General features: G+C 29.9%; 1 protein-coding gene across 1 annotated transcript in view; it reads right to left on the bottom strand.

Moving 5' to 3' along the window:
- Nucleotides 1-5,724: 5,724 nt before the first annotated feature.
- LOC129216114 (glutamic acid-rich protein-like) overlaps nucleotides 5,725-17,983 on the bottom strand; it is a 75,899-nt gene continuing 63,640 nt past the window's right edge. Inside the window, exon 2 of the mRNA XM_054850267.1 lies at nucleotides 5,725-6,970. Coding sequence (XP_054706242.1) covers nucleotides 6,669-6,970 — 302 coding nt within the window. The 3' untranslated portion in view covers nucleotides 5,725-6,668. The remainder of the gene's footprint in view (nucleotides 6,971-17,983) is intronic.

Here is a 17,983-nt window from a genome sequence, read left to right on the forward strand (position 1 = left end):
TTGTAAAAAAAAAAAATAGATTTTCAAACTTTTTTTTTTTGCTAATTTTAGATTTGGATGTCTGAATAACATTGGAAAAAATTTATAAACTGTGTTCAATTATTTAAAAAATAAACTTAACTCGAGAACATATGTTTCATAATGGTCCACAAACAATTAGTGAAATTTGCATATCATGCAAAATAATAAATTAAAGACACAATGAGTGAACTGTTATCTTTAAAACCATTTATTAGATAAAAAGATCGAATCATCATCATCATCATATACAGAAAAAATTCTCACATGCTTTTGCAACAATTAACTTGATAAACGAGAACACTTGAAAAACGCTGTAGCACACAATGCATACATATGAGCGAAATAATGAACAAGCGTTTCGCATATGGGAATAAATTGGTTATGTTTGGTGGATATAGGGGGCGCTGCAGACGTCTCTGAGCGACACCTAGCGATTTTGGAAAACGTTAGGAGTATGAACAGGAGTTAATCTACGGAGTTAGAGCATGACCACGTCACCTCTTTTGTTACATTATCCTCTACACAGTTACTGAACAGTATTTTCTACTTACACAAATTTACTTTTGTACAATTATTATAAATATACAATGCTGAGAAAATGCCCGTTGTTTTGCAATCCCGACTTGTTGCAATAAACCGAAGCGTGGACAATTTCGTTTTCATTGAAAACTCATATTTGAAAAATCCAGGTTCAGATTAAGATTTACGATGTCCAAAACGTGTCAAAAGTAATGCTAGTCGATTTGAAGGAATATCTTATACAGGTAGCCTTAAATTTATAGCATAATAAAAGGATTTTTTTTTCTTGAGAAAAAAAAAGTAATTATCTACTGCTAATGATAGTGGTAAAAGAATTATTAAGTGTGAGATAAAAAATTTCATCCCAAATGGAATAAAAGTTTTATGAAGTAATTTGTAGAAATTTTCTATTTTTATGGAACTAAATGTTCATATAATAAAACGGTTTTTTTTTTTTTTTTGAAGTAATTTAAGAGTTAATTGTGTATATTAACAAAATATGATTGTTTTGCTAAATACTTGTTCATTTCGAAATTACAATGAACAATGTGTGGAATTTACTAGTAGTATGTAATTGATGCGAATTAACGTTGTTCGCATTGAAAATTAAAAAAAGAAATAACAAAAATCTTTTAAAACCAACTGAATAAATAGAAGCTTTTGCTCTTCAAATGTGAATTGTTAAAAGAGAACTAACTCAATACATTGTTCAAAAAGAATTAGTTGTCATGACTAAAACCTGCTTTGATCACTTGTATGTATAAAATTGAATGCCTTCAGAATATATTTAAGAATATATTTTGAAATATAACATTCTAAAAATCAATGGGTGGAATGAAATACGTTAATTATATTTGCTTTATGTATTTTATCAAGGAATTAATTTTTTTTTAAACAATGCACTTAATACCAATCAATGTGCGTACACAAAACTGCTATTGTAAATTATGTCATTTTAAATGTAGCACCTTTTTTTTTCTTTATCAAAGTTAGAGCACATTTAAGCATAAATACAAACTAAGCACCAATATTATACGTATGTACACTATAATTAAGATAAAAAATGACACACCAAATTCTATACAAAAGGATAAACAAATAATACAAATTTATAGGATTGCTCAAGCAGGTATTTTTTCGAAAGAAACAGATGGTTTTGCTCCCTACGCACGAACGAGCATAAAAATTGAAAATCTATAAGGAGTCTAATTTTTAGCAATACGAGAATACATTCAAAGACTGGTGGATGCTGCTTTTTTGTATACTTATTGTCTGCTGTGTTTTAAATTTAATTTTACAGTTTATTATTGTCTGCAATGTATATATTTTTTTGTATTATGTTATTTATTTATCTTCAGCGCTATCTATTGTATTTTGGTAATGGCAACGGCGGAAGAAAGAGATAAAACAATTAAATGATGATGATGGAATGTGGATGTTGTTTTTCTCGCCCTATGGATAATATATTTATAATTTTTGCGTAATTATCTAATTAAAAGTCTTTGTTTATAAAAAAAAATGACAAATTTGATTTATTTATTGAAGTGCAGAGACACATTATTTGTTAAATTACCTAAGAATAGAAAAGGGAGAATCGGTTGAGAAATTTTCCCTTATTTACTCATTTATATAGAAAACTGTTTAAAGCGATGAATACGTTGGTAATTAAACTACAATAATTAAAATTAAATGTTATTGCTGTGAATAGAGAAACATTTTTGGCTGTGTAATTGGTATTCTGTTATCCGCCATTTTTTACTATAAATAAGCCGAAATGGCAAATATTTATTATTGCCAAAAAAAAAAAAAAAAAAAAAAAAAGAGAAAATGATTTAAAAATCGTCTGCTGCATGGTTTTAATGCATTATCTATATTTTCAATATTTTATTGTTCTGAAAACAAATTATGCTGAAAAAAAAAGATTAGTTTACATAATTCAATTTTCCGTCTGTTTTGTTTTCCGTACAGCTAAAATTTAGACTTTGTTCTTATTTGAGCAACGCCTTTTCGGAATTATATTACCCATATGGGTAATAGAACAGTTTTGAGCTTTGTGCGTATAAACATTCCAGATTTATGAAAGCAAAGTTTTCAATTAAAGCTTTAACTATTTCTAAGAAGGAGTTCACTTGAGCAAAACTATTCACACAATAAACACATACATTTGCTTACATACATATTTATATTCATATTTATATTTATATACTTGTCAATCTGGGCTTATCATAGCTTACGCAAACGAAATTTGAAAGACTAAACACTACTCCTAAAACTCCTATTCATATTTGTAAAAGAATTAATTAGCAGTAGTCTACGTATTTGAAAAAAGCACCATTATTAATGTTCAAAATAAATGAAGAGTTAGAACACAAATACTATAGCGTAAATGCTTATTCTGAAATGGATAGGATTAAGTCAGTTTTTGATTTTAGTTTCTTATGAAAGCTTTTATAAAATACTTGGTTTCAGACAGTTAAAAACTTGTATGAAATGCTTTCAAAATCGCAATAAATTAATGGCGAATATTGTTTTCATCAACTAAAACTATTTTATCAAATAATTTGACATAGTATAGGCAATTTAAAATCTTTCAACTCCGTATACTTATCGGTAATATTGTTTAAACTACCCCCCCCCCCCCAAATGTTACCTAAAATACAATGCTATGCAATTAAAATTGATACAAATGATAATAAATAGGCATTTAAAATAACAAGACGTTTGTTCGTGATTAAGTACTTCTAAAAATGAGAAGTACTAAGGTATTTTTAGTATGTTAGCCATCTTGAGCAAAATGTATGTAAACTGAGCAAATTTTTATGTATAAATTATACAAAAGTATTTATTAAAAGGAAAATTGATTTTTTTTTTTAATTTTTACACTTTCAAATGACTTGTGCCGTTTTTTAAATGTGTGCAGTGATGATAATGAATTTTACGTCACTGAATGTTTTACCCATTGCTATTAATACTAAAATACAAATGCAATAACCATACAAGTAAGTAATATTATGAAATTTCATTCGATCTCACATCTTTGTTTCTTCAAAGAAGTCAGACGATATTTCAAAAATCCTATAAGAAAAATGGCAACGATGCATTTCGAACATGGATAAAATCAGTTTTAAATTGGTCAGCTTTTATTAGTACAATAAAATCTCAAATAAAAGTTTTAAATAATATATTTACAAAAAAGCTAGTGCACAAAAGTGCTTACGGTTTTTCAGAAATCCCAAGCATTAAAAATTAAAAAAAAAATTGAGCCTTAATTTGCCTTAAAAACGCTTTTAAAATTGATGAAAGTGTACAACGTGTAAATGCTTAATAAATACAGGCATATAATGAATAATTTGCGTTCTAAAATTTCTTGTGAAATTTTAAAATTACATGAAATTATACAACACAAATAGGAATGCTTAATATGTTAAAGTTTGGATTTCCAAAAAGTGATTTTGCATATTAAAAGTTAATATGTGTATATTTATTAAAGTTTGTATTTGGTATTACAATATGATACGGACGAATCAATAATGTATTTTTCTTACAATTAGTGCCGCACAGTGGTCTTCATGTGTAGGGAATCTAAAAGGAATGATTCATATTAACACAATTATGCAAAACAGTTTGAGCATATCCGATTCTGACTTGAAAATTTGCTTATACTTATTAATTTTTACTACATTAAAAACATATTTGGACGCTTTTTAATTGTTATTTTGTTTAAGAGGCAGTTTTAAATTATTTGAAACCATAAAAGCATGGTTGCAGTTTGCCATTGAAATAAGCTATATTATGCCCTCGAACTACCTGCTAAATCGATTCCGCAAAAATGCTTCATTATTCGGTGTTGTAAATTTGGAATATGCACCGCATTTGAAGAGATAATTTAATATAAGCTTTAAAATATTCTTAAATCAACAACTCGTATTCAATAAGAAAATTTACGATAAAAATCATGTTAGTACAATTACAATAAAAGTAATTTTCAATAAAAAATAGGAAAACTGAGAAAAATTTAGAAAAAGTTTAGTATCATACTTATTAAACAATTTTACACATTATTTTTCTTTTCCAAATTTTTTATTTAAGTTGATAAGTTTGCTTTCTGTTTAAACTGCTCGGTTGGGCAAGCGTTACACTTCATATTAAAACTTAACTATATTAAATTTGAAGTCTTTTCACTTTAAAAAATCATCGCAGAACTCGAAGAAAGTAGATCAAGGCCTGAGATGTAGAATAAAATAACTCGTCGAGCAAAATAACTTGTCGAATAAAATACTCAAATATATAATAGCAGCATTAAACTGTGCTAAACTAACCCGCCCGAATTCATACGCATTAATATGAGGTACATATGAATTTAACATAAATAGAACATTTTCCCGCCTAGCTGTTTGTTGTTAGTCAATTTAACGCTGGATTTATTTTTCTGTTACATAGAAGACCACTGCTAAAAAGCAGTTACATTACATCACTCAAATGCCAGTTGGTTTATTTGTTTTCCTTTCAGCATCTAGATAGACGTCATTTTGTTCCAAAACATTCTTTTGAATAGTTTTTCATAGTACAAGATATGCATAGTTAAAAATTGGACGTGGGCAATAAAGCAGTCAATAGTTATCACTGGCAAAAAATCATCTTTCGAAAACAATTCAGAAATAATCCTTATTATGCCCCTGTATTTCATTATTTCCATTGCTTGTGAATGCTGCTAGTTAAAAAAAAATTTGTTCTCCTCAATCGTACAAAATAAAAAAAGAAAAGGAAAAAAAACTAAGAAAATCATTATAGTTGCTAAAAAAACATTATTTTGCTGTCATATATTATTTAAAAAAGAAGTATTACCGAAAAATACTATGTATTAAATTTATGCATTTTTTAACTTTTTCCTTCGTTGTTACAAATTAATCGTAACACATTAATACTATTATTAAGTTTTTTAACATATTTTATTTATTTAAAAAAAATATTCGTCGTTTAAAAAAAAAACTCAATCCTCTGTCTTTTAAATGAACATTTAAATTTCATACTTTAATAAAAAGTAACATTACAAATATGGTATTAATTAAAAAAATCATTAATTTACAAATATACATTCCTATTGACGTTACATGGTAGTACAAAATTACAACATTATTCAAAATTGAGCAAAACGTAATATTTTTAATTATTTGGCCCTTTTTTAAGCTTTTCTAAAATGCATAAAATATTAATTTATAAATAAATGACTCGGAAATAAAGTTATTTTATCACGAAACAATACAGCTTCAAGTTAAGACCATTTAAAAGCGCGATGGTAATTTGACAGTGGTAACTATTATTAATTTTCGATTTTCTTTGCAATGAAATGGCCATGTGTCGTTCAACCCCTGAACTGGAAAATAGGAGAAAAAAACAGCAATGTTTATATTCCGTTGCACTACCAGCTTCGAAGATGAACTCCACTAATAGTTTTTCATATTTCCTTACGGTATTACACTAGCTTGGCACATTCACACTTAAGACGCACAAAACCTACTTTCAGAGTTCAGAATCCAGTCGATGCAATCATAAGTTCCAGCATCACAACTTTTTTTTTTTTTTTTTTGGATATTATTTTATTTATATAAAAATTGTCCAATTAGCCTTTTTAGAATTTAGTTCTATATCCACCAGCGTAAATGAATTTTTCATTGATGAGTAGAATTTCAGCTTTTTCTGGAAATTTTTTCTGTGAGTTTTGATTCTATTTTATTTTTATCGGCTGAGAACGCCTAAATGGTAAATAATCTTCGAAAAACTATTGAGTCAAAAAACAATAAAATATACTTTCATCTAACTGTAAACTTTCAAACATAAAATAGTTTTTTAGAGTCTTTTTAAATTTAATTCATGTTTACACGTCATCGAAATTTCGAACAAGTATTTGATACGTGGAAATAGGCTAATTGTATTTTCGTCATAGTTCTACTCATTCTTTACGCTGGTGAGTACAAATTTTTCATGTCATTCTATTCTTTGGCATTTTGTTAAACATTCTATGGAGTAACCATCTTTGGATGTCAAAAGTAAACCTTTTAACAAAATGGAACAAAAATAAAAGCCGTATTTTTTTCTCTAAACCATCTCATACGTAGCCTTCTAAATTTTTACTCTGCTTTTTCTTCTTCGTTATTTTCCCTAGATTCGACATTTTCGGTACTATCTGTTGCCTCCGCAGAATTACTTTCCTCCTCCTTCGCCGTCCCTTCCTCTTCATCCTCCTGTTTGGCTGTCTCATCGTTGGCAGCATCGTCGGTCTCGCCCTCGCCATCTTGGATCGATTTCCCTCCTTCGTTCTCGCATCCGCCATTTTGTTCAGATTTTTCACCACTAGATGGCGCATCCTCAGCATCGTCATTCTTTGCACTAACGTTACCATTGCAGGCTTCTTTTTCTTCACTTCCAGCTCCTGAAGAGAAAGGAGAGAAAACATAATTAATATTTTTACAATGGTTTTAATCGAACAATTTTCTATGAATTAGTTATCTAGCTGTATGTTTTATCATATGTCATTTTGCTAAAAAAAATTATGGACTCAATTATATTTTATAATTTCTATTCATTTTACCAACATTAAGCTTTTGTTTTTGTGAGTTGCAATTTTTGCGAAAATAAAAATATCGGTGATTTTGTGAACTGAAAATTTCGGGACTTCTATATGAACAAAACCTATAGATGAATAACAGAACTTTAAAAATACTAAACACTTTTTAAAATGCACTCACTAGGACAAAATAACTTTTCTGGGTCAGAAAGGACAATTTAAGTATTCCTGTAGTTTTTAAAAATTCCAAGATCACAAACGAACAAAAGTGCGGCTCAAGTCATAAAGAGAATTTCTTATCATTATCAAGCTTTCGATCACAACTTTGAGTGTTTAAAGATGCATATTTTTTCTTTTTGGAAAAGTTTGGTTTGAAATGACTAGAACCGCACTTTTATTTGTTTGTGGTGTCATTTTCTTGGAATTTTTGAAAACTACAGGAATACTTAAATTGTCCTTTGTGACCCAGAAAAGTTATTTTGTCCTTTTGAGTGCATTTTGAAAAGTGCTTAGCATTTTTTTTTTTTTAAAGTTCTGTTATTTTATTCTTTTTAGTGTAAATGTATTTCAGAAATAGAATAATGTTACCATCACGAAACTTCAACTTATTTTTTCATATAAATGCTCTGTACTAAAAGGAAAAAATCTATATACGTGTCAAAAACTTGAAGCAGTTGGCACTAAAAATTAATCCTTGTTCCTCTCTAGGATATATTTGTTTGCTAATTTAATTAAAATCATTTAAATATTAAAGGTTTCCCAGCTAATTTCTGTTTCAAAACGTACAAGTTATTTGTGATAAAAATCCTATATGTATATTTACTTAGCCCTGTTATCGGTTATTGGTATAGATGAGAGCAATGATAGGGAATACATTTAATACTCGCTCCAGAGAAACATTCAGAACGTTTCAAAGTTGACCGAGGTAAAATTGCTTTATTTTGCGCGATATGTCTGTTAAAAGTCAACTAAAAACTTCCATAAACAAACTAAAAAAGGTGTACACATTCTTAAAAATTTACTACACAGTTTTTGCGAAAACAGATATTATGGTGCTGTATCAAACGGCAGTACAGTGTATACAGGCATAACTAAAGAAACAAAAATTCATATTAATCTTGAACGTAACAACGAATTCGCAAGATGCGTATTGTAAAAAATGTCTGCAAGTGTGAAATTAGTTTTGTGCTCTCAACAAAAATCTACTTCGGCTAATAATAGACATGAGATTGAGCATTTATATTCATGTATTTTTAATCTTGTGATCCTTAACATGTATATTGAATACTTTAAAAAGGTGAAGAAAGAAAATCTCAGGTCTGTACCTCACGATTACAATTGAAGAAAATTAATGAGAATGTTCGGAGAGCTATGAAAAATTTGTTAGCGTAATTTCTAACAATAAAAAGAAAAACTTACGAAATGCGACTCGAAAATAAATATTAAAAAAAAAACACTTATTTTAATGACTTCGGGAATGATAATCTAATGTTTGCAAATTAATTCATGCATTAAATCGTTTGAAACAAAATACGCTAGAAATTTTAATATGACGGTGGAATTAAAAAAAAAAAGTTGACTTATTTGCTTATTTACACATTTAAGGTTTTGACAATTCTTTTATGTAGTGTCGTATTTATTTCAGATTCAAACTTCATCAATCTATGTTCGTGTTCAAGAAAACTCGTTGCCGATTTAGCATATTACCCACGCTAGTACGTTGAGAAGTCTTGTTCAGTTCCATTTTTTATTAGTTAAGGTTGTTGGTTCGAATTCCGTCAACAGATGCACAGGAAATGGCCAGCGCTCCATCAAATAGCGCATGTTTTTTTAAAAGTAACTTCTTAACTGCTATATCATCTGTCAAGACATAATTAATGTAGAATATTTATTTTGTTTTCATTATTGCATGTGATATTCATATCATACGGAGGAACCATTTTTTTTTTCTTCTGTTCACATACTGTGATTATGTTGCAAGTTTGCGCTATCACTTATTAACGATTCATTAACACAGAGTAATATCATGAAACTGTAGTAAGAGGTGGATACAAGGGGAAGGTCATGGAAGTCATGACCCCCCCCCCCCCGTGAAGAAAACGTTCGAAAATTTTATGCATGCATAATTACTTTATGTGATCCTAATTTAACCACTGAATAGAAGACAGGAGTGATGTAAAATATCATGCAAATTTATTAGCAAAGTGTGTTTAAACAATGTAAGTGTTTTCAATAAACTTTTTGCTTTATTGACAGTTTTATTAGTAAATATTTGAAATAACAATTGCTTCTGAAATAAATTAATGAAGTTAATAACATGCTAGGCGCCTTATTTCTGGCAGATTAGGTGCTTTTTCTTATGTAACCAAACTGTTCTAGAATTTTTTTCGCACATAAAACTCTATCTTTTTTAGCATTCCCCCCCCCCCTTCGTTTAAAATGCTAATATGTATCCACCCTAGACTGTAGTTAAACCTGTATGCATCAAACATCCATGAAATGAATGTCTATTTCTTAAAAAGCAATTATTTTCTACAATAATCAATACATTTTAAAAATGTTCATGAAAGTTTATTTTTATTACTTATCATTTTACGATTGATTAAGAAAAGACCGTTAAAAAATCTTGTAATCGGATCAAAATTTAAATTGTGTACTAATTTTCTAAAATCCTAAAAGTAACTACAATAGAATACTGTTTCCCTGATTTTGATGTTATTTATCTACAATCATTTAAGAAGAAAACTTTTATCGAACCAGCATTCAAATTTATGTACTTATTTGTTAAAATCCTGTCAATGCAATAGAAAACTATTAATCTAATTTTATCCTTATTATCGATCATTTCACTATTATTAAAAAAAAAATTAAAGTTTGAAAACACCTGTATCCATTTGATTTCTTAAGACGAAAATATGTATTCTTTTTCTAAACACACAACAATATAAAAGAAAAATATTAATCTAATTTTATTCTTTTTAATTAACAGATTTGAAAATAGTCTAATTTTATTTTTAATCCTTATCATTTTACGGGTCAATAAAAAAAAGGTAGTAACAAAAGCTTTAACAGGACTTGCAATCATATAATTTCTTAAGGGAAAATGTGTACTGATATCCAAAAGAGAAATAGAAAGCTATTTACCTAGTTATATGTTTCTTATCTATCATTTCACGATTTATTTAAAGCAAAGACTATGAAGGGATGTGTATAAGAAACAAGCACACACTTTTTTTTTGATACATAGATTTACGATTCATTAGTAGAAACAATAAGAAAAACTTGAATCGGGTGCGGTACAATTGAATTTTCAGGAAAATTAGCATTTTGTACTAATTTTGTAAAATTCTCGCGATGTGTCAATTTTTTTTTGTATTGAAAGACAGAAAAAGAGAGAGTATGAGCTGTAAAATAGAAATGCGGTACACTTGATATCAGGGGTCAATGATTTTAGATCATAGAGTCTCCTCCCCCCCCCCTTTCTTTCATAATACTCAGTAGAATTTTACCCGTTTTCTGGGCAATTATTTACTAAAATAAAATAGGAAAATGTTTTAATTGCACAAAACTACAGATTACTGCAGACACGTGTTTCGGGGTTTGGAGAAAACCTTTTTTCAATGCAATGATGTGTGAGATTCAGGATGAAAGTTCGGATAATTTTTCATCCTAATCTGCCGTTTTCTTGCAGTTAAAACTTTGTTATGTTTTATTTTACTTTTCAAGCACAATTATATTTATTCAACCCAATTATTTACTCTTTGGATGTGAACAATTTCATTTTGATAGATTTGTCTCATGTTGCACAAAATACAGTACAAAGACTCCTAAAATGTTTGATATTAGTTTTGTCGCATGAACTTTATGAAGAATATAGATTCAGAGAAAAAATATATTTTTAAGTGTTCACCAATCACAAGTTTTCGCGGGGTGTAGCTACTCGAAAATAAAAATTCTGTTTTTTCTCATCTACTGGCATCTGATGTGAAGCATTGCGGAACAATCCCATCAGAACATACAGATCATTGTTAATTAAGCAATAACTAACTGAAATTACTACAGTTTACAAAGAGAAAAATGTACGAGTATGAAATTAAAATTCTTTTTAGGATCAACAAAATGAGCGATTAGAGTAAACACGTGTTTTCTTGTCACAGATTCATCAAGTGAAAAGAATATGAGTGAAACAAATTCATATTAAACATAAATCATTTTCTGTTGTATGACGCATTTTTTAAAATAAACTAGCGAAACTTTGATATAAATTTGAGCATGTTAACGAACATTATTCATTAAAATTTAAACTTCTAAACAAAGTATAAAGATTTTCCGAACTGAGCAAAAAAGTTTTTTTTTTTTTTTTTCAAAGTAAGTTAAGAGTTTTTCCGCACTTTATACCAATATCGCTCTTTTGGAAGAAGAGTGCCACAATACGAAAAAATGAAATTTTACAGGAGAAGCGTTTGAAGTTTAACTCTGTAAGACATTTGCATTAACAAAATTAAGTTTGCTGAGCTCTTCAGTGATTAATATTAGAATAAAAAATCTGTAATTTTTTTCCAGAGAAGATTCAGTCCTTTAGAGGCCTTTAAACAAAAAAAAAAAAAAAAAATTAAAAATTTTGTATTGTGTCACTCTTCTTCCAAACGAGCGATATGTCGAATCATGACTATTTGAAAAAGCATAAATTCTTTGCTGGAATTGTGTATGCAACTTTTTTTACTACTTGAGCTTGATTAATTGATTTAATACGGCTAGCGCAAAACTGATCTTTTCTTTTTCGTTTCAATTGAGCGAAATGCCTTTAATAGGCACTCAGTTCATAAAAGAAAGCAAATCATTTTTTTATTCCTTTATCATAAAACATACAGTTTTCTATTAACTGTTCTTTTATAATAATACTATGAAGTTAATTGAAAATGAAATGCAGTAAAAGACGAAATTAAGTTAATCCGCCAAAATGCAGTGAGACATAAGATTTTTATAAATTATTTTTTTATGTATTTAAAAATTATTTGGATTTATGTTTCTAGAATTTCCCATCACCATTACTGTATTTTAAGACAGTTAATTTAATTACTCCACTTCCGAAACAAAGCATTAAGTTTTCATGAAAAATAAGCATACTTATTGTTCTTCTCTTTGAATGGAACCGCGTTATACGGAGCTTCATCTTGCAACTCCTCTCCTCTTACTTCTTGTTACCTCCTCCCTCCCCCTTGTCACAAACTGCCCCAATTTCATGAACTCATGATGTCAAAACATGACATCATTTGTGAACAACCCCTAATGTCTTTTCCCAGGATAAAAATAACATTTCCAGTCTTTAACAAATTTAGTGAACCCTCTCATTATCATATTTCATGTCTTATTTAAATATCTAAAAGTATTATCGTTAGATATTTTTAAAAAAATGTACGATTACACGCTGTGACATATCAACACATTTTACCTATCGCACAAAAATGTAAATTCATTAAATTCATACGGAAATTATTTTTCTTCTTTGTACTAATGGATTCTCGTTTATTTTACACGTAAACAAAAAAGATTCAGAAATTTTTGCAATTTTTTACAAAATATAGTGAAATTTCACAGCCAACCAATTCTGACATTTTCAAAATTCGTATGTCTATCAATGTGATTTTGTTTTTTATATCTCTATACATCATAATTTTGTGAATATTTTCTCGACGAGCTATTTTTCAAACAGTCCCCAAAGTTACATTTACAGCCAGTATATGTATACACAGAGGCCCAGCTCCTGGGGTAGGCTAACTAGGCGGCCGCCTAGGACTGCAGATTTTAGGGGCGGCAAATATCGAAGTCGAAATATTTTGTTTTTTAAGTGTGAATATCTGTTTCAGCGCCAGAAATTCACTGCTTCAATGCAAAAATAATAATAAAAATAATTTAGAGTGAGTACCACGTGTACTAGTGCTTGGCATGCAAAACATAGTTGGGAATTTAACTAGAAATTCAAATAAATTTTAAAGGCGGCAAATTGGGTGATTTAAAAGTCTTTTGAAAATATTAGTATCTCTTTTAGTGCCATAAGATCACTACTTTAATGTTTAAAAAGGTAATTTAAAGTGTGTACCAGTGTTTGGATATGCAAAACCCAGTTTGGAATTAAACTAGAAACTCACTTTAATTTTAAGCGCTTTACTGTTATTTTTATTTTATTAATATTTTATTATTATGATTCAGTGCGAGGGAGGGGCACCTGCCAATGTCATCTAGGAAGGCAGAATTACTAGAACCGGGGCCCTGAATACACATAAATTCTTAGAAAGAATGTAATATTAAAAACAAAAACGGAACAAATTTAAACTAAATATCTTTACGCAAGAATGTTAGTGCAACGATTAAACGACTGAGCATGATTACTTAATATCACATCGTCGTTCGTAATGAAACTTCAATAAATAAATCTCATCATCTAATGTGAGAGAGTTATTGATCCGTGAGACGGTGATTTGGACGACCTTTAATATCTAGGTAATACAGAAAGGCCATCCATTTCTGGCGTCGATAAAGAGGATTGATAACAATGAAGATCTAACGGGCTTTAGTTAACTCATTTCATTGTAACGAAGATTAAGAGCAAAGTGCTACTATGATCAAATATGACGAATGGTCTTCTCTTTTTATTCTCATATGTAGTGATTTAGGATGTAATGGAAGTCTGTTCGGGCTGAAATTCACGGAATAACACTAACGAAATTTAAGGGAATACTAGCTGCGTTGCTCGGCTTTGCACGATGCACCTCGAAAATAATAGTTATGTCTAGTGACGCGGGTTCAACAATCAGGCTTGAATAAAAAAAAATATCAGTAAAATTTTTCGGTAGATTGTGGGAAAATAACCAAAAAAAAGTAAACATTTTAAAAACCCCGATTGCAGGAAAAGCCTCAAAACAAAAACCATTTTTTTTTTTATTCGAGAAAAAAAAATGGCTACAAATCTTTCATTTAACGATTTTCTTCACGCTACAACTACACATTTTAATACTGTTTGACCACGGATTGTATGGAAAGACAAACATCCGTTTTACAGCTGGAAATGGAGGAATCTATTACTTTTTTAGCGATACCAGCTTTTGCAGAAGCAGAGTCTCATTCAAATGTGCGGAATACCGGCATCAAATTTTTACTCCTCCTCCCCCCCTCACTCAGATAGATTCTTCTTATCTGGACGTGGTTGGACAGTAAAAGCGGGAAGTTACGGAAAGTTGAGATGAAGCACTGAATAATAATTTGAATGAGCCTTCGAAAATAGGGATTTTATTTTGAAATCTAAGAGGCATGATTAATTATTTTTTAGTTGATATCTCCGCTAATTATTATCGCTCGATTATGTTAAATAGCCAAACATGAAGACGGGAAGATTATGAATCCATCGATACCTGGCTCGATGGTCAGTTCATTGGCGTTCGGGAGAAGTTATTTCGACAAACATAAATACATACGCTCAGTTTTTTAATTATATAAGTATAAACAGTGCGGTCGTTTAGATAATTTCAGCACTTAGTTTTAGAAACATGAAATAGTTGACTTTAAAAAACGAAATGAAGGCTACGGTAAAGAAACTCTGTCAATCAGTTTTGTTTTTTGTTTTTTCCCCAAGGAAACAGAGCAATGATACCAATTTGTGGTAGCTGAACCGACTTTTCGAATAGTCTATCATCTTTTCGACAAAAATCCTGTTAGTCAACTGAAATATTTGTTTCAACTGGGGAAAAAATCTGTCAGTCAAACATTCAAATGCATTTTTCTCAAAATACCCCCCCTCCCACTGACGGGATCCCCCCCCCCATAACTTTCATGCATCTTCATTGCTTCCGTTGAGGATGGAGATTTTTTCCTCAGTCATTTTTGATTATTACTTTCTCCAATGGGCTTAAGATTTGACATGTTAAAATGAATAACAAACAATAATTGAAACATATTTTAGTAATTAAAGAAAAAAGCAACAATCGATTGAAATTCTTTTAAAAACTTTTTAAGGACAAGAATGACAGAGATATGTCCCATAGAAGAGATTGCGGTGAAGAACATTCTGGGGCATACGGCAACTTACTTCCGCGCAAGAGGTTTTGCGTTAAATTTACCTGAAGAGCATGCATTGAAAAACTTACGTTGAGAGTGATTTTCTGCTGTATTTGACCAAGCTGGAGCTAATCATTTATGAGCGCTGAGTTTCTTTTTACTTCCTTTTATAATAAAGGAAGTATTGTATTCGCAAAAAAAATTTCACTTAAAATTTGGCCTTAATTTCCATTTTGCTCACCCCCGAATTAATGTAGAGCTTTTTTTTAACTCGACCACACGCGGGAAAAGTGCCTAAGAACGTATAAAAACCCGAAGTATGCATTTTGACATTCCCCGAGTTAATTACAAAGACTTTTCTTATGACGTCTGTATGTACGTATGTATGTATGTGCGTATGTATCTCGCATAACTCAAGAACGGTATGTCCTAGAAAGTTGAAATTTGGTACATAGACTCCTAGTGGGGTCTAGTTGTGCACCTCCTTTTTTGGTTACATTCCGGTGTTTCTAAAGGGGTCTTTTGCCCCTTTTTGGAGGGGAATCATTGTTAATTTCAATGTATACCCAAGTGGTGTTATAATTTGGCGGGCACTTGGCGATACATCGCTCGTCTTTTAGTCACCGAGTTTTGTGGCCAAGTTGGTGACGAATTTGGCAATTTTTTTTTTTTATTTATATAATCTGGTTTCAATTTGGCCACTGGTGGTGATATTTAGAGAGTAAACTATTGAATCACATTAAAATTGCCAATAATGGGAAAATGACATTAAAATTGGAGTAAAAAGAAGTCATGTGGTGCACACATCAGCTCGTTTACATTTGATTTTTAAACTGAATTGTTGCTAATTATTTTCTCAGGAGTTTTAATTGTATGTTTGATTAATAAAGACTTTAATAAAACAATCCATTAAAGTTAAATTTCTTACTTTAATTTAAATTTCCTTAATGTAATTTTACTTTAATTGTTATTAGTAAAACTTTAATTTATGTAACATATTTTAATAAAGCTAAAGACTTTTTACTGGGAGTACGCGTAGATAATATTTAAAAAAGTAGTACGTCGATTGAGAGAGAGAGAGAGATAAAGTGAAAACCGCCGGTCTTTCCCCAATTAGGGTAACACCCCCAGTGATTGGCAGGACACCAGTGATTGGCACTTCCAACAAAAATGTCCTAAAATAAGATTAGTATTCAATCTTTTAAAAGTAGATGGCTATATACCAACTGAATGTACATTTACTTTCAAGATTATAACTTCAATTCATGTTGCTGAATGGCAGCAGTACATAGGAAAGAGAAACAATTGTGACTTGTGTCAAATCAGCCATTTTTGTTGAAAAAGCTTCTTCTCTGGCTTAATGGAAGCATGCACATCAATCCATTAATATCTGATTTAACATATATTTTAACTTTTCTTGTCAAAAGTTTTGTTTAGTTGAAAGGTGTTAGTTTGAGTGGGTAGAAATATATTTTTGTCCCTTTTTGGATTTTTGAAATAATGATAGATACCATTTAGTGGTGCTTCAGTTTTTCTAGTCTCCAGTAATTGGCACATGTGCCTAAAAACACTAATGTGTTGTGCAATATGTCACTAAATTGGTTTCTGATACTCTTGCAGCAACTATATTATATGGGTTCTACTATTGACTGAATCCTACAGAATATACTGTTACATTTTTAAGGGAAACAATAAAAAACAAACATGTTTGGCCATCAGTCAGATACTGCGACTGTAGAAAATCGGTTCATTTTTTATGATCCCTTAGAAACATGGGTCAAGATTCTTTTTTCTGTAAAAATAGCTATAATTCGCAAAAACGAAACTGCATACCGACTAATGAAGCAACAATAATTTCGATATTTTTTTCCATGCAACACTCTAAATTTATTTTTATTTCTGTAAAATACTTTTTCAACGTCAAAATGTGTGATTTAACATTAATTTATGTAAAATTACCTACTTTAAATTAAAATTAATTACATGGACTTTTTTTTTCATTTTTGCAAAAAAAAAAAAAGGACTAAAAGCAAGGAAGTTCCTATTTTAAACGGGGGTCTTGATCCCCCCTTACCCCCTATATGGCCGCCCTTGATTAATTATGTTTCTTATAATGATAAAATTTGTATTTAATCTAAAAATGAAAAATAGAGTGATTTTTCCAGTTCTATTAACGTGTACCAATTACTGAATCACAAGGTGTCAGTCATACACTGGGGTATTAGGTGCCAATTACAGGTGATTTTGGTAACTTTTCAAATATATTTTTATAAAAAATATCAATTCAAATACTTAAGATTTTAGTGAACTAAATAGATGCATAGATGTGCATTCTTTAATGCAAAAATATTTGCAAGTGAATATTTTTTTTTCTAAATAATGAAAACAGAGGTCAGTTTAAGGACTAACTCTTTAAGTGTCAATTACTGGGGTCATTACCCCTTTTTTTTGTAATAGTTTTTTTAAATGATGAAAAACAACATAAAAGACAACAGAGAGCTGAAGACCTGTGATAATACAGATTATAAAACCGATTATGGTACTCGCGACATAGGAGTCCCTTGAAAATTGTGAAAGACTTTAATATTTTTTATGATTTTAAAAAACTTCATCCTTACTTTCAAATGAACTTGTTAACCATTATTTTGTTTTACTTGTCAAAAGAACATTTGACGAAAGTCAACTTTCATTAATGAAGTTTTTTCCTTTACCCTTCAAACTCATGGACAAAAAATGTGTCGAGGTGAAGAAACTTTTACAAATTAAAAATTGGGTAAATTAAGTTTTTACGAAAATATAGTGGATTTATCAAAGAGTAATACAACA

This window comes from Uloborus diversus, chromosome 2 (assembly GCF_026930045.1).
Source record: "Uloborus diversus isolate 005 chromosome 2, Udiv.v.3.1, whole genome shotgun sequence".
Lineage (NCBI taxonomy): Eukaryota > Metazoa > Arthropoda > Arachnida > Araneae > Uloboridae > Uloborus > Uloborus diversus.